The sequence below is a fragment of the Sardina pilchardus genome, chromosome 14 (assembly GCF_963854185.1).
Source record: "Sardina pilchardus chromosome 14, fSarPil1.1, whole genome shotgun sequence".
Taxonomy (NCBI): Eukaryota; Metazoa; Chordata; class Actinopteri; order Clupeiformes; family Clupeidae; genus Sardina; species Sardina pilchardus.
In genome coordinates this window covers 21,933,692-21,958,691 of record NC_085007.1, presented here as the reverse complement: position 1 = coordinate 21,958,691, position 25,000 = coordinate 21,933,692, and the positions used below count along the sequence as shown (strand labels likewise).

General features: G+C 45.4%; 1 protein-coding gene across 1 annotated transcript in view; it reads left to right on the top strand.

The window, feature by feature from the left end:
- The window catches only part of cacna1bb (calcium channel, voltage-dependent, N type, alpha 1B subunit, b), a 148,778-nt gene that overhangs the window by 86,987 nt on the left and 36,791 nt on the right, over nucleotides 1–25,000 (top strand). The window contains exons 18-30 of the mRNA XM_062554103.1: nucleotides 4,424–4,496; nucleotides 4,684–4,801; nucleotides 5,351–5,418; nucleotides 6,418–6,524; nucleotides 8,828–8,890; nucleotides 10,584–10,619; nucleotides 13,287–14,075; nucleotides 14,356–14,546; nucleotides 14,984–15,113; nucleotides 16,045–16,174; nucleotides 18,029–18,088; nucleotides 18,852–18,958; nucleotides 24,881–24,977. Coding sequence (XP_062410087.1) covers nucleotides 4,424–4,496; nucleotides 4,684–4,801; nucleotides 5,351–5,418; nucleotides 6,418–6,524; nucleotides 8,828–8,890; nucleotides 10,584–10,619; nucleotides 13,287–14,075; nucleotides 14,356–14,546; nucleotides 14,984–15,113; nucleotides 16,045–16,174; nucleotides 18,029–18,088; nucleotides 18,852–18,958; nucleotides 24,881–24,977 — 1,969 coding nt within the window. The remainder of the gene's footprint in view (nucleotides 1–4,423; nucleotides 4,497–4,683; nucleotides 4,802–5,350; nucleotides 5,419–6,417; nucleotides 6,525–8,827; nucleotides 8,891–10,583; nucleotides 10,620–13,286; nucleotides 14,076–14,355; nucleotides 14,547–14,983; nucleotides 15,114–16,044; nucleotides 16,175–18,028; nucleotides 18,089–18,851; nucleotides 18,959–24,880; nucleotides 24,978–25,000) is intronic.

Genomic DNA, 25,000 nt, shown 5'->3' with positions numbered 1-25,000 from the left:
TCCTCTCCTCTCCTCTCCTTTCCTCTCCCCTCCCCTCCTCCCTTGCGCTCTGTCCATCATGCCTTCCTCCATCGCGGCAGTGCGGAAGAGAGAGCGAAAGCATCTCCGTGTCTGGGATGATGGCGGCGTCTGTGGGTTGTCGGGGCTTACAGGTTGGCAGCGCCACAGCTGTGAGGATTTGCATTTCCACGCTGAGTGTCATTACTGACGGGATTAGTGGAAGAATACCCAACCCAGCCTCTCACTGGCAGCAGCCTCAGCCCACGCCTCCTCCAGACATCACTGCCTCATCCCTCTCTCCTGCCCGCTCTTCTCTTTTACACTCTCTCTCTCCCCCTCTCTCACCCTCTCTTTCTCTCTCTCTTTCTCTCTCTCCCTCTCTTTTTCTTTCTCTCTCTTTCTCTCTCTCCCTCTCTCTCTCTTTTTCTTTCTCTCTCTCTCTCTCATTCTGATATCAGACATCCCTAGTCAAGCACAAAACTGACTGTGGCATTTGGGTGGGTCTGTGAATGCTCTCAACAGATGGGATGGCGGTGTGTGCATCTGTCTGAGGGGATGAGAGGTGTTCAATAGTTAGAATTGGGTACCGATTCTTTGTTTTGAGGGAGAGTTTGATGTGTGTGTGGTACATGTGGCGCAGTGATTAACTGTCAGTGTAAATATCTGAGTACACAAAAAAAGGGGAAAAAAAGGTTAATTGGCTTGACATTTCACTGTTGTTTTTGTTTTTCCTGCTGTATACTGCGTCTCTTGTTTGTCTATTTCTGTATGTAGTGTATCACTGGATGGCCACAGACTCAGATCCGCAGGCCTGGAGAAATGTGCTGCAGACATATAGAGAACCTGTAAATATTTCAGGTTGAAGTTGCACATCAAGCCTTTGCTGTAGTGGTACAGGTTCAGGGAATGGGATTGGATCTGCATTGACTGACTTACTTCCAACTTGTGGCTGGTTGAGTGGCTGATATGCAAGTGAGCACCAACGTCAGATTGGTATGTTAGAGTGAGACTAAGTGAACAGGAGCTTCCCCATCCAAAATGGCACATCTGTGTGTGCTTGTGGATTTGTCAGTGTATGCACAAATGCCTCCGGAGAATCACACACGCACACACACAAACACACACACACACACACACTACACCTCTGGGTGAGTGCATAGACTTCAGAAGTGTAAAGAGAGGAAGATACACACGGAATGTCCTCCCTCAAGCCACATAACTGCTCTCACATGACAGAGAGCGCCTCCGTACGCTTCACTCCGCATCTGTATCCAACGGATACCAGCCCCTGAGGTTGGTCAACGCTGGTCCAGTAGCCCCTGAAGAGAGAGAGAGGAAGTAAGGATGGCGTGACAGAAAAAATGGGATTGAATCATGGAGAGCACGCACCACCCACAGCTAAGCGTTTGGCTTAAATTTGGTTTAAATAACATAATAGAGGCCCAGACATTGGGCTGAAAAGTCACTGACCTCTTAGAGATTCACTTAAGTTTGAAGCGTCTCTGGTAAACTATACTGCATTTGAGTCTGCTTAGAGGGAAAACATCCCTAATTGCCTACCCACAGAGGGAGGTAATGTATGCTAATGACTTTAAACCACACAGTATTACACTTTGGTCTTTGGCCTATTAGACAAAAAAGGAGACCCAAATGAAAACACAATCAACCTCAAAACAACAACAGCAGCAAAACAACAACAACAGGAACAGCTAAAACCGTGTGGCACCATGGAGGTTTTAATTTGGACGTTTGAACAAATCTGTTTAAAATTCAGTTGTCTTATGTTCGGCTTTTTATTTTGTTGTGAGTAGTTGACAGCATGAGTCGAGGGAGTAGACTACAGCAAATATCCCTGGCTCTCTGCATGTGCTTTTACACTTGTGCATTTCCTTCATGCTGCTAATTTCTTGACAGCGGCGAGTTGAGAGGTGGCCAACCACAGTGAAAGGAGATGTGTCACTGGTGGAAAAATCACATTTGACTTGTGCACCATAGGGCATCAATGGATTTGATGGATAATCCTGTTACGTCCCGTGAATGCTATATCATAGCCTAGCCCTGAGTGAAGTTGTGCGGTCGCACAGATTGGTGGAACCTTCGCATTGTTGCAAGCTGCCTTTTTCAGATCACCCCGGTCACGCAGCTTAGTCTCCGCGGCGGCGATGTAGAGAGAAGCCAGCTGTGTGCGGGCCGCGAGGAAAGCTTCTGTCAGACACTTTAACCAGCTGAGTGACAGATGTAGATGTGGAGAGAGGAGCGATATTCCCACGTCCCTGTGTCTCAAATGGAATAAATCACACGGCAGTCAGAAGCAGACTCGGTAACGGCTCTGGCCCTGAAGTGGTGTGTGTGGACCCAGACCTGATTTGGGCAGGATATGTCCCAAAAGGCCGATCTGTTCGGATTTGTATTAGTGGTTGACAGAAGAGCGTATAGCTCAGCTGAAGTTTTGATTTTAGCATATCTGAACTGATAGTTGCAAGTGTATGTTACACTGTACAAATCTACTCCTTCTTGGGTCTTGGACTTGGACAGTCGTATGGGAAGATTGTGAACTTACATTTTCAGTATTGTTTTCAGTATGCCTTCGCATCAAATGGGTAAAGCTTAATAACGTCTCTCCCTTCCAAGATGCCAAGTTCTTCGCTTCAAATGACTATTTCAAGCCACCCACGACTGCATCCTCTATAGATCCTGGCTAGACTTAGCGTGATTAGAGTGCTCTTGAGTATGTAAATGAGTTGGGTTCTGTTCATCAAAAGGGCTGATGAGTCTAGATAGTTACTAGATGAAGTAGACAAGACGGAGAAGATGCAGAGAAGCAGGAGCAGGACCCTCTCTCTGTCGCCATCACGGTCTCACATTCAGCTGTTGGTCCTTTTGAATCTTGCTGCTTTGCATTTGTACCCTTCCTTCGGTCAGTTTGTTTGCATGGGTCTGAATGGAATCTCATCAGGATATAGTCACATTACAAAAAGAGGTGATCTAGGTGGAAAAAGAGCATTCCGGAACATAAACACAAGCAAGCTTAAGCAGAAAAGAACACAGCCTGTCAACAACAACTGGATTTGGTCTACAAATTTGGTCACATTTAAAAATAATGGCATGTACACTCAAACAGAACCCACAGTATAATGCACCGATTAAAAAAGGAGAAACATTTAATTCCAGTTGTGGTCTTCAGCATACAAGCTCTGGGGAAAAAAAATAAACCCCTTAAGCTATTTTCTGGTGAAATTTCAGAACCTCAGCAATCTGTTGGCGATATGTGGTCACAAGTGGCTTGTAGCGCTCGCTCAGTGAGGTAACGCTACTGTATGTGTGGAGTGGCCTCTCATGGACGAGAGGCAGGAGAAATGTAGGTCAGGCTTTATCCTCTCCCTTCTAGTGGAGGTTCTTGGAAAGTATGGACACTATGGACGCTAAAAGCAACAACAACACTCTGGTTAGTGTAACCCTTTGGGTGAAACAAAGGGCCGTGTTGTCTTGATGGGGGGTGTTCTCTGTTCTCATTACATTACATTATTACATTACATTACATTTGGCTGAAGCTTTTCAACCAAAGTGACTTACAACATGGTAAACACATGTCAAACACAGTCAATGAGTGCAATTGTCTGTATTAGTGCTATGAGAGGAGATGTTCTCTGAAGAGCTGGGTTAATCAGACATTTTTTGAAGATGGCGAGAGATGTCCCTACTCTCTGAAGCAGCACAGCTAGGACTGAATTCGCGTGCATTCCTCTCGATCCCCCATCTGTCTCTTCTCTCTCCTCCCTCTCTCATCTCTCCTCCCTCTCTCATCTCTCACCCCGATGGCTTCTGGACCCTCAGTGCTGTGTAATCATGCTAGTAAACTGCACCGGCTGTCAGAGGACCAAAGATATGTGTTGTGAATTTGAAGTGATGTAATATAATCATGCCACATATATCACATGTAGGCATGTAGTGTAATGCATGTGTCTGCAGGGCATAGATTGTGAGGTGTACAGTATGCTTCATCACTGGGTCTTCTGCTATGTGGCGTGAATGTCAACGTTTGGTGATGAATTGTGATTCAAAGCCCTGTGCAGATCTTCTGGTTGGTGCAGGGAAATATGGCAGCTGCTGTGAAAGTCTGTGTGTGTGTTTTTTTTTATTTTTTTTTATTTTTTTTAAAACCTGTCATCTGTCAGGTTATGGGATGATCTTTAGAGACTGGGATATGTTGGACGTAGCCAACACAGTAATTAACCTTACCTGTTGTCATCTGTTGTCTCATAAGGTCTTTTATTGATATTATGCATCACTTGTAACTTGTGTTTTTTGTTCCTAGAGGTTATGTAGAGTGCATTTGGCATATTTTTGTGCTTGAGTTTGACTGCAGCTCTGCAATTACGTAACTATTCAGATTTGTTGACTGACTTTTCGCTTTATACCTCAGGTTTAACTTTGAAGACGAAACACCAACAACAAACTTTGACAACTTTCCCTCTGCTATCATGACAGTCTTCCAGGTAAGCAACTTTTCTCTTTTAAGAGTTTTTATATTTGCTCTGGTGCATTCAAAAAGAAATATGTTGCTCATACAATGCAGTGTGCGCCCTCATAATGAGGAGTTATGGAGTAAAAGCGGGCCTCCTGTCCACAGTGTGATGAAATACTGCTACCTAGGGTTGAAATCTGATTGTCTGCCACCCACAGATACTGACAGGAGAGGACTGGAATGCGGTGATGTATCATGGGATTGAATCCCAGGGGGGCGTCCATGGCGGAATGTTCTCCTCGGTCTACTTCATCATCCTCACTCTTTTCGGAAACTGTATCCTGTGCGCGCACTCTCTCGGAGAGAAGCGAAGGAGCGGATGGATTAGTAGCTTTGTTTTTAGTAATCTCCATCGTCCATGTGTGCTTCTGTGTCTATCTCTCAGATGGAGTCCTTAGACGTGTTTCGCATAAGTAACTCGTTTTCAGGCCTGACTGCAAGAAGTAACAACTATATATGCATTAGTGTGTGTGTGTGTGTGTGTGTGTGTGTGTGTGTGTGTGTGTGTGTGGGGGGGGGGGGGGGGGGGGTGGATTGTAGGAATTTTTAAGGTTTCATTCAGGATTTAAATTGATCCAGACCAGTAGTCAGTGTTTCTGAAAAAAAAATATGTTCTAGCTAAATGTCTCTCCTCAGCTGCTCAAGCAAGGTTTCTCTGAGGCTTTCAGTACTTTTGGGGAGCTACACATTTCTAGTCTCATAGAGGAAGTGTGAGGACACCTGTGAATTGAGCTTGTGCTTCTTCAATGTACTTTTGAATGTGTGTTGGGAAAGGACCGAACATTTCATCATGATGGTGATAATCCTGAGCTTACACCCTTCCAGACACTCTGCTAAATGTATTCTTGGCCATTGCTGTCGACAATCTCGCTAATGCGCAGGAACTCACAAAGGTAAGCCTGCTCTCTGCTACCAATAGCTTTTCTCGATACCCAGTTTCCAGCGAACCCACTGATAGAAAGACTCACAAAGCCAGCCAGAGTGGTCTAAATGCGTCATGACGACAGTGCTGATGCCACAGCATTCATTCCTCCTTTCAAGAACTCTTCATGCTCTTGTGTCTGCTTTTTGAAAACACAGCCTTGTGGTTCTCTTAAAAGCAGCAGTCTCTTTGAACAGTTGTTTGTTCATTAGTATTGGGTTTATTTTGGATGAAAGTGACTTAAAAATGGAAACACTTAATGAACTGCTATGATCCCATAGCTTTGTAGGGCTTCCAGTACCAGAATTGCATTAGTAAACTGGAGGAAGAAATTAAATTGACGTCTGTTTGACATCATTTCCAGGGGGCCTTCACGTACAGGCATTATTGAGAGAGCTCTCCAAGACATGGGAGTCATTTCAATCAGTCCTGTTTTTGTCCAATTTCCGATAGATGACGGGAAAGGCTTTAGAGGTGGGCTCTATACAGCTGGTCATTCAGCAGCAGAGAAGTGTTGATTCTGTAATGCCACCAGATTTAACCTTGTGGTTGTGACCAATCACAAACTGGCTTATCCATCTGGCGGACCCAGATCGTTGGTCTGATTACTTGAAGGACTTTCCAAATGTGTACATTTGAACTATGCCCAATATCACACCTCTTGTGCAGTAGAAAATACTCAGCAGACTCCCCAGACTAATGTTCAATCTTAAAAGTTTGAGCTTGATCTGGTGGTAGCCAGGCTATTGTGGCCTTGATATCCCTTTCAAATTTAGAAGGTGTTGTATGTCCATATACCATAGATACTGTAGTAATGAAGCACTACACATGTCCTTACTCACGCCAGCGAAGACCAGTCATCCCATCAAGTGTCAGTGAAACTTGGTTTGATTCCTTGTTTGATACTGCTCTGCTTTTGACTGTTCATACCCCTCCTCCCCCATGATGATGCTGTATCCCTATTGGCCAGGATGAGGAACAGCAGGAGGAAGAAGCCAATAAGAAGTTGGCCCTTCAGAAGGCCATGGAGGTGAAGGAGGTCAGCCCCATTTCAGCGGCCAACATCTCCATCGCAACGTAAGTCTGCAAAAAAATCCTCCTCCGCTACGCTAGAGGCTCTTTTGATCTCATCTAGCGTCTAACTCACCACGTTGTCTTGTCTATTTTCAATTTCATATGACATATCTGCTCTAGTCACTTTGAAGATGTGTACTGCAGAGTACAGGTGCTCTAAGGATACAACGTGAATTTCCCCTATTCCTGAGTCCAGGGAATTTGAGTTACTGTAGGTTCTCTATGAAACAGTATTCGTTAGCCTAAAAAATGTACATGGCTATTCTTCAGATGAGAATTGAATGAATGTGTGTCATTTATGGATGCACAATTTCAATCTCAGTTATGCATATTTAAGCGGTAGCCTCACCATCTTAAAGGTGTTTCATGGTGAGTGTTCTTTCTGGAACCTGTAGCTTTGTTAGCGAGCTTTGCTGCTATTAGAGTTCAAGCTGATGACTTGCTGACATTTCTGATAGTTCCCGGTTGGCAGCAGAGTTAGCTAACTTAATATTTTCTTATACTGCAGCATAAAATGTCTCCTCATCTATCGATATATCTGCTGACAAATGTGAAAGGTGTGGCTTGAATACTTATTCTGATTTGTAAGCAATTTCTTGCAGCCGGGAAAATGTTAGATGTTCTAATGAATCTTCAATTCATCTATTCTGTCTCTCTCACAAGATGTAGTTCCTCTGCAAACCTATTTCAGAAACCTTAATGTAAGATGCTTGTTATTTGTTTAAGTAGTCTATGCCTTTCATCAGGACATTGCAATTAAAAGTTGAAAATGGGCAGAGCCCAAAACTTTGAATAATGAATATATTTTTCACTTTAATAGAGTAGATACAGTAAATATCTGGGCAGTTCTGAATGTTCCTCTTATCTTACGTAACCTATGTCTTGTGTTTGGCCAGTCAGGTCCCATATGAGTGTTAACTGAAAATGTTTGATTGCGAGGGTAAAAGTTAATTAAACCCTTGCAGTGGAGAGTTTCTGCTCAATATTTCAATAATTCATACCACATAAGAGTCTTTGCACAGTGTGTACGTGAATGCCTCAGCCATAGCCTAGAATCTTAAAACACGTCCAAGTTACCCTTTGGTAATGGAGCTGGTCAGCATTTCTTCGTGTATATATTTATGTATGTGGTGGCAACCCCTCAGCGATAGGCAGGGATATATAGATGTTTTCCAGGCATGAATCATCAGTCATAACATTTGTGCTCACTGGCTTGTCTTTAGTGACATGCAGATGATGATGAAGCGCTTCAATATCTCTATACCCTCCCATGGTTCATTTGCTGTATTGACGGATATTTACTGTCTGCTGTTTGTGAAATGGAATTATTAGCAGCGATGCAGGGCTATGATCCATATTCAGCATCTGCACAGTTTTTCCTTGAATGTTAAATTGCATCCAAATTATCTTGATGTTCTATGTAGTTTGTCAGGTCAGGAGTACCTGCAAGTGGCTGAGGTAATCTGTACAAATGGAAGTCACAAGGCTTTTTTGTTTTATATATGAACCTTTCTCTAAATCGATGTGTTTTTAGCTTCTGAACCAATTTATTTACTGAACACCGAAGTACCACTTAATGATTTCGGAGATTCGACGGACTAATTTGGGCTTAATAGGCTGAAATGTTTTAGCCTTCAGAAGAACTGGTGACCTCAGGGTGCCCCTAACCCATTACCAAGGGAAAAAACATGTTCTATTCTCATCAAGGAGGGCTTTCTCAAATAAGGCAAATTGAGTCGCTGTCTTTGTAAACACCACTTGGTCCACCACATCAGTGGAACACATACAGTGTGCTTTCGATATTTGTGTCGTTTGTTTGTCTCGTCTTTACGTGCACTTTTGGGGTGGTTTGTGTTATGACTATTAACATTTTCCTTTTAACCATTTTAACCATTCGATGTTTTGGTAACACTGACATACAGGTCCATACATACATAATTAAGGATAAAATTACTTTGCCGTGACCACTTCCAAAAAGGAATTGGTCTAAAAAAAAAGATTGCATTTCTATTTGTAACTTGTAATAATTACAGTATGACATCAGACTTGTTTTCAGCTGAATGGCCATTGCTGTGTCATTTGTTATATACTGTATGTAGGTGTTACCAATGTTTGTGTTTCTCTGTTCATTCAAGATAAACAGGAAGCAGGTGGACTGGGACGGGATGTCACCGTCTGAACCCCTGCCCGTCGCCTGTCTCTGTGGCACACCCTAAAACGCACCCTTCGGTTCTGTTCGGTTCTGTTTGGTTCCGTTCGTGTCTCATCACTTGTTGTTGTTTCTTTCTTTTGTTTTGCATGTGCAGTTTTGTAAAGCAAAATCGGGGGGCGATCTCTCGCAGCTCCTCCATCTGCAGCGCTCATTCACCGTGAGTTTTTTGCTCTCCGTTGAGATATCGTCACCCTCGCTTCTCCTCCTCTCGTCTCCGCTCCGCTCCTCCCATCCTATTCAGCCTACTCTCCTCTTTCCTCCTCCTCCCATATCCTCCTCTTTTTGTGTGCCTGTCTTTTCTCCTCCCTGGTTCTCTCTCTCTATCTCTCTCTCTCTCTCTCTCTCTCTCTCTCTCTCTCCCTTTCTCTTAATATTTGTCCTTAACCTTCACCTCACCTCGTCTGTCAACCACCCTCTGCTTTTCCCACTGCCCTGCTCCTGACATGAAGGGCCCTGTTAGTAGCCTGTTAGTCTTATTTATGTCCTGTCCGTCATTGGAATAGACTTGTGGTTCTCAAGCAGAACTAAGATGATGCTGATGATGATGATGATGATGATGATGTTGATGCACTGCTTTAGCTTCCTAACTGGGCCTATGTGTGTTTCTCCTCGTCCACTGCATGTCCAGTCTCAGTGATCTACTGTACTGCATAATAGCCTCAGGGCCATGTAGAACGTTTGCAAGACCTACTGCAGCTGGGCATTGCGTGGATGTCTGACAGCTATTGGCCGGGTTTCCCAGATTCGCTAAGAAGCTCTTAAGTGCTAAGAACTTCTTAGGAGCGTTCTTAGAACGTTCTTAGAGCGTTCCTAAGAAGTTCTTAGCACTTAAGAGCTTCTTAACGAATCTGGGAAACCCGGCCATTGTGTGCAGAGGCGGACATCCCGGTTCCAAAAAGTAGAAGTCCTGCCATATATATCCTTTCTACTGTACCTGTGCACTTCCCACAGGTGATATCACTAATTATCTGATCTACTACTTGGCTGCTAATTAGGATGAGCTGGTTTACTAAATGGTTCAAATACTTGACAGGATTTTTATTTTCTGAACCCGGGATGTCCATCTCTGCTTGTGAGACTTTAAAAATAGATTTGTCTAGGGCAAAAATTACATATAAATGATAAAATGTTGTATATATAAAAAAAAACATTTTGTACAAATTATTTTTTTTAAAGTCTCACAAAGCATCCAATGGGATGCGTTACTAAACCTCTGTGTATAAAGAGAAGCACACATAAACTGGCATCACAGAATTGAAGTGAATCTAATTAGGAAGTTACTGAAATGATGTTCAGGCCCGTAGCCTTCCAGTCGTAGAAAGGGCCTGACTGTTGAATGTGTCCCTACATGTGTGTCTCAGATCAGAGACCAGGGACATATCTGATCCAGAGTCAGCTTATATCAGGTCTGTATCAGGTTTCTGTGTGTCTGCTCCCATTCTTATTGGTCTCTTGATTTAATGCAGCATCTTGCAGTGTCTTGAATATGTATGTTTTTTATGTGTGTGTGTGCGTGCGTGTGTGTGTTTGCGCGTGTGTGCGCGCGTGCGTGCGCGCGTGCGTGCGTGTGTGTGTGTGTATATGTGTTTGTGTACTGTATGTACTTGAGTCTGACTAGCCGTCGCCAGCACTCTGGGTTTACAAGCTTCTGATCTGACTCCTGTCTGTGCTCTGTCGGCTGTTCTAAGTGTTCTGTGTGAGTCCCCTGTCTCTTGTGTGCATTAACTGTTGTCTTCTGTCTCTCTCCCGCTGCTGCTGCTGCTGTTGCTGTCTGTGCTTTAAAACCTGTCTGTCCCTAACCTGTCTTCCATCCTGCTGCGCTGTCTCACCCACCCTTCCATTGCCGTTAGGAGTTATTTGTACTCCCCTACACGCTCCTACATGAGGTACAGTTCTCCCATAGTGATGTGCTGAAGTCATACATGCTAATTATCATACAGCAGAAAGTAGCACAGTGTCCCAGACACACAGTGAGATGCCAGCCTGGCCTCTGCATCTGCATCTAGGCGACTGCTGCCATGACGATGCCTCGTCTCTCGTGACTGCGAGCAGACGATGACTCACTGCCTTAATGGATGTTTCTCCCTCGTCAGCCATCTCCTCGCGCACGTTTTTTTTTTTTGTCTGTTTTCTTTTCTTTTTTTCTTCATTTTTTGGTTAAAATAGTAACAAGAAAACGCGGTGACCTTTTCCTCGCTCGACTGCGTCTCCACTGCAGCCTGCGCAGTCTGCATTAGTACCCTCTTATCGCTCCGATAAATGGTCCTTGTTTTCAAAACAGTTGTGCTGAAATATTAAGAAAATGGAAATATTCAAACATACTCTCTGCTTGTCAACCAGCAACAACATAAACCTCACCAGGCTGTTCTGTATTTGCATGACTGGCTATACTGTGGAGAAATGAGTGAGAAAAATGTCACCCCTGTTACTTTTTTTCTGACCGGTGAAGTGGAGATCAGGGGCAACCAAGTAAATGAATGTGCTGACCTGTGGAGATATTGGCTGGTTATTTATTCAGGTCAATTAGCTTTTTAATGAGTTTTCGTCCCCTTCAGTGGAGGCCGGCTAATAGAAAGGGAACACAGAGCTCAGAAGTCAGTCGGCCTTAATAAGGTTTTACAATAGCTCTCATTTTATCAATTTGGCCTGGCGACATGTTTGATCTCTTACTTGACTAACTTGAAACACTTGACACAAGTTTTTAGTGGCTGCAATGTGTGGGCTCACAGAGCAGGCGGTACACAGAGGCTTGCTTTAGAAGTTTAGAGTACTCATATAAACACGAGGCAGTATTGATGTGAATCAAAGGACATTAAGCCTATTTATGTTGGTAAAGGAATATTATGGAGAGTAAGTGGCAAACTGTGTCACTGTGTACTAAAGTGTGAATGTTGATGGTGATGGAAGGAGAACATACTCAAAGTATCTTTAAAAAGATATACTGTGTTTGATCTAGTATAGCGAGGAAACAGTTGAAATGTTAAGAGGTCCAGTGGGGGCAGCTGCTGGGTGGTGGTGGTGGTGGAATACCAGGTGACTGCCCAGGCCTATGAGGTCAGGGTAAAGTGTGAGACTGGAGGAAGATACTCCTCGCTCCTTCTAAACTGGTCTTTTTGCACATTTCCTAGCTGTGTCAAATCCGTATCAATTCATATCCATATCTTGGATGGACAAATCCATATCTTCATAGACAAATAAGGCTTTATAAATCACATTTGGGCTGAATTTTGTAGTAGTAATACCATCACCTTATTCCGTTACGTCTTCATCTCTTAGAGGGAGCAGGTATGGATTAATGTTGAGCTACAGTAGTAGTAGAGCTGTAGTGTTGGAACAGAGATCCCATGCATCCTATTGTGTTCCCCATTAATACTCTCCAGCACTCCCAGGAGTCTTGACTGTTCTCAGTACCCTGTTTGCCAGTAGTCCAGGCATAGGAGACCATGGATCATGCTAAAAGAATATTCCCATTGGTCAGCCAACTTCCGAAAAGATCCATAAAGACCATCTTTATTATTTATGTTGTTGTTTTTCTTCTAAAATTGCACAATGTTTTCCTCTGAAATTACACCATTGTTCCTAATGCCTGTTTGGAAACATGCACTCTGATCGATGCCACAGGACATATTTCGATATTAAGCTTTTTTCATATGTCCTCTAGGAAGCTGAAAATACAACTTCTGTAGCTACAGTATTTCGTTTCTGAACCAGCATGTTTGTGAAATACTGTAGCTGTAGGAGTCATTTCATGGAACATATAAACTACCATTAGATTCAGTATGTAGACTTACATCTTCATTTTTTACATTGCTCAAAGGTGAAGCAGAACACCATCATATAGTGCCATAAATGATGGTCTCTTTATGGATCATAAACACCTAAAACTGACATTTTGAACAGCTTTAGAGTGTATAAAGACTTTAAAACAGGCATCTGAGACTGTTATATGGCCCACATATGACAAATGGTCAAATGAGAGATAAAACATGTGAGGTTTTATCTGAGCTATCCCCCTCTGAAATGATCATGTTCCTTCCTTTTTCTTATTATGTGATTTTGCATAAGGACTGTTTGTCACTTTTATGAGCCTTACATTTAAATGTATATTACATTTACATATTACCAGCCCCAGCCTATACGAAAGGGATAATCAACGACGCGCCGTGCGTTTCTAGGAAAATAATGCACGTTCGAAGTGGTAATAAGGTCCCGACGCCGCAGGCAGAGGAAATTTGACCAAGCAGTGGTGTAACTCATGTTAACACTCAGCATAGCATAAATATGAATAATGTTAGAAATCATAGTGATGAAAAACAAGTCATAGTTTGATATAGATTATGAAGTATTTCACTTGGTTATGAAAACAATAAGATATGAAGAGGTTTCTTTTCGCCTAACCATTTTACAAATGTAAGGCTTATGAAAGTGTTGTGTAGTTCTTATGACCTTCTCAAATGAGGTCCTACCAAACCGCGTTGAGTGTTCATGGACTCTGACGTCTCACCTGTGACCTTTGACCTTTGACCTCTGACCCTGTGCTGTGTGCGCAGCAGGGAGCAGCGCTCGCTGAAGCTGTCGGTGTGGGAGCAGCGCACCACGCAGCTGCGGCGGCACAACCTGCGGGCGAGCAGCGAGGCGCTCTACAACGAGCTGGAGCCCGAGGAGCGCCGCCGCCTCTCCTCCGCCCTCCACCTGCGGCCCGACATGAAGACGCACCACGACCGCCCCCTGCTGGTCGAGCCGGGGAACGCGGCCAACGGCGACGGCAGCGGCGGCAACGGGGCGGCGGACAAACCGACGAGGCCGGCGGCCGACGGAGAGGCTTTGCAGGACGATCTCCTGCAGCAGCAGCAGTCGCACCCGCACAAGCACCACCGTCATCGGGACCGCTCGGCCCACGAGAACGGCGAGGCCCAGGGGGAGGGTCGACCTGGCGGCGGCGGCGGCAACGGCAACGGCAACGGCAGGCACCACACCCACCACAGCCGCAGCCGGGAACGAGGGCGCGAGGGGAGGCTGGAGCACAGCCACAGCCAGGACGGAGGCCCTCACGGCGGGCACCGCCACCACCACCAGGGGGCTGGATCCCCGGAGGACGAAGGGGGCGAGAGGGAGAGGGAGCACAGGCACCATCACTCCCACCGGCAGTCCAGGGCCGAGGGCAACGGCGGGCTGTCCAACGGAGGCCGGGGCGAGAGGCGCAGCAGGGCGCACAAGGACGGAGAGAGGGAGGCCAACGGGGAGCGCAGGAGGCATCAGCAGAGGCTACTGAGAGCCCAGTCCACGCTGGACGGAGACGAGGCCAGGGAGAATGGAGACCGAGAGCGCTCCAAGGCACACAGGTGAGGTTGAACTCTTACTTTGTTACATAAGTGATTGTGTGGGATTTGGAGTCAAAGTACTGAAGAAGCCCATGCTCAAAACATTGGCATTCTGTGAGTAAGTTGATTTAGCTCCGTGTCCTGCTTAGACTGTATTGATTATCACTATGGGGAAAACTAGCAGGTAGTCAAAGTGTATTAAATATTTTAGTTGGCACTCCTCTCATCATGTCTGTGTGTGTGTGTGTGTGTGTGTGTGTGTGTGTGTGTGTGTGTGTTCGTGTCCTTATATCGGTTCCAGAGACAGACACTCAGATACAGAGGCCGACGGCTCGGTCACCAGCCCCTTGCAGTCTCCCTCGGAGCTGCTGCCCGTCGCAGAGAAACCCGAGGACGCGGACAACATGAAGAACAACAACCGCAGCGGCCAAACCAGCATCCACATCCCCGTGACCATCACAGCACCGCCCGGCGAGACCACCATCATTCCCAGTCCGTATCAGCATAGCAAACTCTTTACACTCTTAAAAAAAGGGGTTCTTGGCGCGCTATATAGAACCATGCATGCTTTAAAAGAACCCTTAGGGGTTCCTTTGATGGGGTTCCATTTAGGGGTGTCATATACTGTATGAAGCATGCAAAATAACCATTTTTGGTTCTATATAGCACCATTTTTTCTAGGTGTAGCTTTCATAGCCTTTTAGCCTCTTGGATTTCCCAGCTAGTTGGAAGCTACCCAAGTCATTTCTCCTTTATGATGGATTGCCTTCAGCAGAGTTATCCAATGCATGAAAATAAAACACATGACATAACCACATCAATCAGGTGTATATGTTGAGTGTGCTAGAATTCTGCCATGCTCTGCAAATATAGCGAGTAGCTATTTTTTCACCTCCCAGTATAACGTTGCGTGTTTGTTGTGTGTGCAGTGAATAACCTGGACGGGGAGAGCCTCCTTCTGAACGAGGAGAAGAAGGAGCTAGAGGAGGAGGAGATGGAGAACGGCCCCAAACAGATCCTCCCTTACAGCTCCATGTTTGTGTTTGGACAGACCAACCCGTGAGTCTCACTGGCCCAGGAGAGGAAGGGAGAGGGAGGGAGGGAAGGAGGGATGGATGGATGGATGGATGGATGGATAGGCGGATGGGTTTGAGGATGGATAGCTGCCCGAATAAGGGGAAGGGTGGACAGATGGATAAATGGTTAAACTGATGCGTAGATGGATGTGGCCTGCTTATCAGTTCAGTCCCATCCATTCCCCTATCCATCTTGGTTACTAAAGTATGTACAGGAGGAGGTGTGAACTGCACTGTGATAAACACCGATAGACTGAGAGCTTGATGTCTGATGTTGAATAATGCTGTGTAGGTCTTAACGGTGGTACTGTAACTTATTACTTTTTGTGTGAGTGGTGTGAATTTGTGGAAGTGAATTAGACAGGTGTGTGACATTCCGTATTAATGCATGGTGTTATTTATGCGCCAGTACAGTGTGGGCATAAATGTCCTGTAGAATTATTTATGGGCATACAGAACCCTTAGGGCGCACTCAAACTAGGCAATTCGTACCGTACCCGAGTACACTTGGCCCCTAAAGTCCGGTTTGTTTGACCAGTGTGATCGCTTCGTTCCGTACCGGGGTGCGATACGCTAGTACGCTTGGAGTAGGTGGACTCTGGTACGGTACGCAATACACATGTAAGCACAGGACGTCATTAATGACGAAATAAACAATAGCGTAAAACGCGCATTTGCATAGAGATTCTAGAACACAGCAGCTCAATCGTACCCAAGTACGGTTTGATAATCATTATGCAGTGTGAGCGCAGACCAGGGACCAGAGGCAACAGTGCTCCAGTACGGTACGGGTGAACCGTACCTAGTGTGAGTACACGCTAAGACTGTTGTGTAGGGGCCGTGAGCCTAATGTAACAGTGTGTCAGAGGGGGGGCGATGCTCACTGATGCTGTGTAACTGTGGTGTTGGTCCAGGGTGAGGCGGCTGTGCCACTACGTGGTCAACCTGCGCTACTTTGAGATGTGCATCCTGCTGGTCATCACGATGAGCAGCATCGCGCTGGCTGCTGAAGATCCCGTCATGGCCAACGCACCGCGGAACAACGTGAGTCACACACACACACACACACACACACACACACACACACACACACACACACACACACACACACACACACACACTCATACACACACACAAACACAAACACAAACACACCCACACCCACCCACACCCACACCCACACACACACACACACACACACACACACACACACAGCACCTCTCTCACAAACACAGCAAATTGAACTGAACATTCACACCCATTCTCTCATATACTGGGCATACACATAGTACACACACTCGAGCACAGACACACACACACGCCCACCCATTACACTCACAGTGCCTCTAATTCTGTCTGCAAAAAAAGAGGCTCAGAAATATTAGCTTCACTGTCCTCAGTCCTATATGATTGACTCTTTGTAAATACAGATGTATGTGTTAGCCTGTGAGCGTGTCCAGTGGCTGTTCCACCCTCCGGTTCAGCTCCCTATTAGCGGCCAGTGGCACCTCTGGCGTTTGAGCTCCCTCTGCATGGTGATAGGGGGTGTGGAGGCTGCCGAGTGTGGCCCTGGCAGAAGCACCCAAGCCTGGGCTTAACGACCCTGCAGGCCCTTGTGTGAGCTCCACGCCTCCGCCCGCTTAGCTGGAGCCATTTGTTTGATTTCATCAACGGCGTGGGCTGTGGGCCTGGATGCCCTCGCTCAGTGTGTGAAGCCTCTCCCCACGCTTATGAGCAGTGAACCTTTAATCAAGCCTCAGTTCATGGACACACACACACACACACACACACACACATACACACACACACACAAACAAGCATACGTAATCACACATGTGCACACAATCACACACATGCACGCAATTTGTACACACACACACACACACACCCACACACACACACACACACATACATACATTCATCGAAACACATGCATGTGCATTGCATACATGCAGACACACTAACACATGCACACATAGAATACACACACGCACACACACACACACACACACACACACACACACACACACACACACACACACACACACACACACACACACACATGCACACAGCCCCCGGATCCTCCAGTATGTTCTCTTCCTCATTCTGGCTCACCGCCTCATTCATTAGGATTGACTGGTCTGTCAGAGTGATTTGGACGGATGCTACTTGACAGTTATCTCGTCCCTCTGAGTGAAAAAATGTGGCTTATGATGATGAAGGGTTTCTAAAAAGACATGTGTTGAGGCGTTTTTTTGTTGTGGGGTGGGGGGTGGATAATATGTGGTTAGGCGGGGATTTGTTTGTTAGCTTGTCTGGAGATCAGCGGTAGCCAGTGCCACATCATATCCAACCCTGGCATGTGATAGAGTCCGCCTAGAATGGAGAGATTATTTCTGCATCTTGTGGAGGGAGGCATAACCACTGATAATCATTAATGTCTCATGGAGACTGGCTCCATCACTGAGCCAGTGGCCCAATATTTAAGTGGGTATGTGTCTTATTAGCTCATTGGATTGGTTGAATACCTGTCACTCATGATAGCATTTTTGTCACAATAGTGGTACTCTGAATTCTGATGTGATTTCGCTTTCTAGATGAATTATTAAGATTAGAATGTGAACTAATATGAAATGATAAAAGGAGCTAGATCTTTAAATGTTTGTTTTAATTTGTATCACAAAAAGTATAAATTGCAAAAAAAGAAAAAAATATACACTGTAGCTCCAGTGACACAGTTTAAACCAAGTCATTCAAGCTCCATTAAACCCGGAAACCCGGAAAAAGAAGAAGCCATCGTATAACAGTACAGTGCATTGCTTTGCATACACCAAGAAATCATTTGTCAGATGTCAATAATACACTTTTTCTGTCCCTCTCACTATCTGTCTTTTTCAGGTTCTGAAGTACTTAGATTACGTCTTCACGGGCGTGTTCACCTTTGAAATGGTGATTAAGGTGAGGAGTGGTTGCCTGGGTGACTGCCACGTTGGATGGAATTAGCTCACGCCGGTTTGATTTTCCTCGCTCTGAGCTTGGGTCTAAAAGGGAGTTAAAAATACCGGGGGGGGAAAATATCAGTCTGACTCAGACTTTAAAGAAGGAAAACCTATTTAAAAATGGCCACGTCTCTGCCCTGTTCTGTTTATTCCATTTATTCATATGCACCTAAAAAGGTTCAAGCGTAGTCCATTTAAATGTCAGTGCCCTGTGTTGTTTACTGCATGGGGATGTATGCATGGTTCATGTACTGCATATGCACTGGTATGTGTCATTTAATGTACCTCTTAATGTATCATACCACTTATAGCATATGCATACCGGTACATGCACAAAAAAAGTATGCTTAAAAATCTATTATGGTATGTAAAAAACACCATAGATTTATCCTACATGTATGCTGCTCACCATGAATCTCACAGTAGATTTATCTGGTGTTAAATATACAAATGAATATAATTCATATACTGTACCTATTATTGTACCATACCACTTATAGCAAATACATGCAAAACATGTTTGCTTAAGAAACATATTATGTAACAAAAAACAGCACATGTATCTAATGTTCACCATGAATCTCACAATGGATGTACTTTGTGTTCAACGATCAATTGACTAATATCACGTCATCTCACTCTACATTCTCTATTTTCTCTCCATTGGACTTTTTGTGTTGACTCTCTCCACTCTCTCTCTCTTCTCTCCTTCTTCTCTCCAGATGATCGACCTCGGGCTCCTGCTTCATCCCGGCGCTTACTTCCGCGACCTCTGGAACATTCTGGACTTCATCGTGGTCAGCGGCGCTCTGGTGGCCTTTGCCTGCACGTAAGTTGGCCGCTCTCTCATCGCTTTATGGAAATGACCCCCCCCCGTCAGACTGATCGCTCCGACATCCACCAATCCCCCTACCTGTCACATTAAATCCGTCTGGAGGCTTTAGATGAGACGAGGGTGATGCAAATGATTCATGAGTGGCGATCAGATGCTGTCTGTTGGCAGCTAAATTCTCTGGAAAAGCAAAACTCTGTTGGTAACTCTGTGGTATTTTTATCTCTCTTATACTTATGTCATTTGGATTCTTCCCAGAGAGGCTTAAGACCATTACTGTGTAGGTGTGCCTCTAGTTTTACCTAGTCTCTCTCTCTCTCTCTCTCTGTTTCTCTGTCTCCCTCTTCCTGTTTTAGTCTGGGTCGCACAGGTTAGCTCTCACCCCACTGTCAGACCAAAAAAGGAGCAGAGCAATTTATTTAAATAAGTTTCAAAGATGTTCCCCAGCTGACACTCACTTTCAAACTCTTACCTAATCCCTACCTCACATGCACACACACACACACACACACACACACACACACACACACACACACACACACACACACACACAGAGGCACATGCACACACACACACACACACACACACACACACACACACACACACACACACACACACACACACACACACACACACACACTCACAGAGACACACACACGCACACTCAATCACAGAGACACACACACACACACACACTCATGCACACACTCACAGAGACACACACACACATACACACACACACACACACTCTCTAAGCTCACAACACTGCTTTAAACAGGGAGAAACACATTAATGTCCTGAGTGCGATTATTCCATATGTGTGGTGGTGTACAGCTGTCTGTCTCCACCTGTTCGTGGCGGGGAGTCGGCCGAGAGAGTTCCCCCCGGCCCAGCCTCCACCGCTGGGATAATACCTCACGGAAATACAGGCCTTTTCCATTTTCCTGGAGAGATAGTGGCCCGGCTCGAGTGCTGCACAATCTTCATAATTGCATGTAACACACAGTATGTGATTTAACTGAGAATGATGTGCATTATCTAAATGGAAGCAAGCTTCATGACCAGCGATATAGCCCTTGTCTTTCCACTGCCAAATTCATATGTATGCATATACTGTATAGCTATGCCACCAGTTTATATATTACAGTATATCTTATCTTGAATAGGTACAGAGCATTGCTCATTCTGCATAACCTCCACATTTCCTTATTCTGTACTGAGCGGGAAAATATAGCTTGATATTCATCAGTATTCATGCAGAGTGCTAACATTAGACATGAACTAGACGTGTGTTTCTGTACTTTGTGATCCAGTGTATAAATACTGTAGTTGTGCATCTCACTGTCCTCTTCCTCTTCCTCTTCTCACTTATCTCTTCCTTGTATTTAAATGCTCTTCATCTTTGCTTATGTGCTTGTAGTTTTCTCTGCATTTACTTGTTCTCTGTGTGCTTTCTTCTCTTCTTCCCTTTCTTTGTGTCTGTCTGTCTCTCTCTCTGTCTCTCTCTTTCTCTTTCTGTCCCTCTTTCTTCTGCTTCTTCTCTCTGGTGGCTTGAATGCTTTCAGGAGCATGATGGGGTAATGCCTTTGTGATTTGCCTGCCCTCCTGTTTGCCTCTGTGTCTGGTCCACTTTCTGCCTCTCTCTCCCTCCCTCTCTCTCTCTCTCTCCCTCCTTCTCTCTCTCTCTCTCTGTTCTCTCTCTCTCTCTGTGTTCTCTCCCTCATCCTCCGTCTCTTTCTCTCTCTTTCTCTCCATCTGATTCCCTGGAGTCTGATAAACACATCAACATCGTCCTCCCAAAACTGTTGAGTGACGCAGCCGTCCAGTTGCTTCACCTGCTTGCTGTCTGCGTTCCTCGCTCACTCATCTCCCTTCTCTTCCTGTTTTCTCGCTCTCCTTCTTTCTTTCTTTCTCTCTATCGTTCTCTCTCCCTCCACTCCTCTCATCTGCCCCCACTGTGAATTCACTGTCAGCATGATGAGGGCTGCTTGAGACTTCCAGGGGACTGCTTGATTGACGTTTTATTAAAGGGGGGTGAGGCTGTGTGTGTGTGTGTGTGGGGTGTGTGTGTGTGTATGTATGTGTGTGTGTGTGTGGGGGGGGGGGGGGGGGGGTGGCTGTGTCAAGTGACAGAACTGAGATTGTTGCCGTGCCGATGTGCCGTGATGCTGCTCATTAGCATTTCAAAACAGCGTCAGCTAGCTCTGACTCAGACGGCGGAGCAACCAGCACAAAATAAAACCGAGTGGGGAAAAAAAGAGGAGAATCTACAATAATGAAATAAAAGAACCAGAAGGTCACCAGAGTGTAGCAGGGAACAGTTTCTCAAGAAGATGGAACTCTTTCTGTTAGTCACTGTTACAGTTAGTGTTGAGCTTAAAGCCTCAAGGGTTCATTGGTGTGTCTGGGTGTCTGCCAGCTACATAAAGCAACCACACTTTGATATACAGTAATGGATGAATGGTAACATACAGCTCAGCTCTGTTCTCCAAACTGAGGGTTGGACATCATTTACACTATATTATATTCCCTTCTCAGTGTGTGTGTGTGTGTGTGTGTGTGTGTGTGTGTGTTTGTGTGTGCGTTCGTGTGTGTGTTTGTGTGTTTGTTTGTGTTGGTGGGTGAGAGAGATTGTGTGTGTGTGAGTGGGTGGTTGTCTGTCTGTGTGTGTGTGTGTGTGTGTGTTTGTATGCTCATTTATATGCAACCTCCATGCATGTGGAAATCTTCACTTCCCAGTTTGTATTCTGCTAATTGATTCTGTTTAAGTTTGTCTTCTTGATTTATTAATAGGGGAAAAATAACTAATTTGCAGGACGTTCTCACTTTCTATGTTGCAGTATGCTTCACTTTTTGTGTTGATGTTGTTTCTGTTAGTGTAATGTTCTGTATTTCTCTGTGCTTCTCCCGCTCTCTCTGTGTGTGTTAGCCTATGCAATTTTAATCGCTTATCATTTTCTGCCTCTGCTTCAAGGTCCTCTGTAGCTCTTTGCATTGCCTCTGTTCTCTGCTCTTTTCTGTCTGTCCAACAGCCATAATTTTTTCCTGTGCTTATCTCTGTATGTGTGTGTGCCGTACGTGTGTGTTGTCTATCTATGTGTGTGTATGTGTCTGTCTGTCTTTCTGTCTGTGTGTGTGTGTGTGTCTGTGTGTCTGTGTGTGTTTGTGTACATGCATGCATGCATCGTCTACATCAGATCGCAGCAAAGCGTGACCAGGTGGGGACTGCCTTTATCTCTGACATTACGCCCTCTCCTCTCCTCCTCTCCTGCCCTCTCTTATCCCCCTCTTCCATATCACTAAACAAAAAAAACAACAACATGGAGACTTGTCCTCTCTGTGACCCCCCCTCCTCCCCTTGCCCCCTCTTCCCCCTCCAGTGCCCTGGCCTCTGCCCCTTTCAGAGGTGGACAGACGCCCTGTGCTGTTCCGTCCTGATAGCTTTCAGAGGCTCACCCCTGCCCTTACAAAGGGAAAAAACACTCAGTAGCCTTGATGCTCAAAGGTCCGAGATCTCCCAACAGCGTCACTTTGGACTTCCGATCTTCATCAGAGGAAAATCACAATACAGTGCAAATGGCAAAAGGGAAGTGCAGGGAAGTTTACTTTAGGGGACTGTATTCGGAATCCTTAAGCAGCATGTGAAAACTCTTGGGAGTCTTTTTTTTTCCTATCTGGAGAAAAAGGACAAGAAACTTGGGCATATTTGTCATTCGTTAAGATGAATGCCTTTGCACAGTTGTTTAGCGCATGACATATTTGTAAGGCCAGAACAGGAAGTTTTTGCAAGAAGCACTGTGCTGAGTTTCTTTGAGTTCTCATGTTGCCGTGGGTGATGGTGACAGACGGCGGAGGCCACGCGCATTGGGCCCCTCCGGGGAGCAGATGAGGAGGAGATGGAACCTCCCGCTGTAAACAGGAAGTGTTTTTAGAGAGAGAGGTGGGGGGGGGGGGGGGGGGTTGTGATAATCTCTGTGACCGTAAGTGACCTCAGCCCAGCACACAACCCACAGACTGATGGAAGTGTTCAGGGCAACATCTTTATGTGTAAACATCCTTTTCCTTTTACCATGAAAGTGTAAAATCCAGATTAGCCTACATGTGAGCCATCTTGCACTATGCATAGTACATGCTTCAGATTTTTAACATTTTCAAATATTTTTATACTGAGTAAGGAAAAGATTATGCTTAATTCAAGATACTTTAAAAAGTAGTGTTGTCTAGTAATGAAGTTACATCACATTTCCAGTAATAGCCATGATCTCGTCCTTTAGCATCAATGCTAACCTTTTACCCTTGGAGCCAACGTGCGGAGGTGCTTCTGAAAGCTATTGAAGAAAATCATACCAAAGGTGGCGGGGAGACCGTCTCCCTCCCTGCCTCCACCACCGTCATCTGACCCAGTAGTGGAGCCTCATTATCCTCCCCTAGGTCCGGAGGAGCATGGTGCGGGCCCTCCATCCGCATGGCTCCGTCAGTAGGTTGGAGCATGGGTGTGTGTGCATGCCAGTGTGTGTGTGCGCAAAGACCTCCCTCCACTCCGATGGGGGAAAGGAAAGCAAGCGAGAAGGGAAAGGGTGATAACGCAGGCGTAATCACCGCCTGGGCCCACAGGACACACTCTGATCCTTGTGCAGATTTGGCGGTTTTGTTTGTGCAACGCCAGGGAAGATGACAGTTCAACAGAAATGATAAGTCAGAAATGATAAGAGGGAAATGGAGCAGCTGCTGGTCTCGTTTTTTCCCCCTTCTCACATGTACACAAACACACACAGGTAAACATAGGAACAGAGTGACAGACACACACACACACACACACAGGCATGCATATGAGCAAAATAACAGTGCTATACTCACATAGACACATGCGTGTGTGTACACACAGTGCACACACAAATCCGCCAGTGCTCGGTGGCCTCTCTGGGTGGGTAGAGAGATGTAGTGGGAGGACAGGAGCAGAGAAGGGAGCTCTCCACTCTGTCATACGCCCCAGCAGCTGTTCAGCTCAGTCTTTATCTTCTATCAATCACACACACATACTGTACACACACACACTCTCTCTCTCTCTCTCTCTCTCTCTCTCTCTCTCTCTCTCTCTCTCTCTCTCTCTCTCTCTCACACACACACACACACACACACACACACACACACACACCGACTTACAAAGGAATTTTACATTATTTAATGTACTGTCAGTGAAAGACCAGGTCATAATATTGCACCTAACATCCATATCATTCCAGATCTGTAAGGGTCTGATGTTTGCTTTCTTCTTGCAGCAATCATATGAGTGGTTAGAGTGGTATTGGTCTGTGTGTAGCACAATAACAGCATCCCTAGAATGAGTCAGAGTTTTTTGTTTTCTCCCGGCTGGTCTTTGTGTCATCTCTCTGTGTGTGTGTGCAGACTGAGCCAACGCTAGTGTTCAAACCAGCAGTGGTTTTCACAAAGATGTTGACCCTCCTCCCCCTCCTCCCTCCCTCCCTCCCCCAGTCCCACTATCCCCCTTTTATCCTGGGTTATTTCTTTGTGGCTTTTCCGAGTCAACATCACTTGTTATTCTACAGAGTCTCATAAGAGCTCTTGCGTCTGCTGCTGTGGTAGGTATGTGTTCTGTAGAATAACCACATTCACGCGCATGAACTATACTAACCAAAACGATGCGTCAGTCTGCTCATGTACGCAAGTTACATGATGGCCTGAAAACCTGGGTCGAATGATAGTTGTGGATATTGGGTAACTCCTTTCTTGTGAGAATTAAAGTGTGTGTGCCTGTGTGAGAGAGAGAGAGAGAGAGAGAGAGTGTGTGTGTGTGTGTGTGTGTGTGTGTGTGTGTGTGTGTGTGTGTGTGTGTGTGTGTAAGAGAGTGTGCAAGAGAGTGTGTGTGTCCATGGTCTAATAGCATCTCTCCCCACGCAGAGGGACAAAAGGGAAGGACATTAACACCATCAAGTCCCTGAGGGTTCTGCGTGTGCTGCGACCGCTGAAGACCATTAAACGGTTGCCCAAACTCAAGGTACACAGACACACACAGAGACT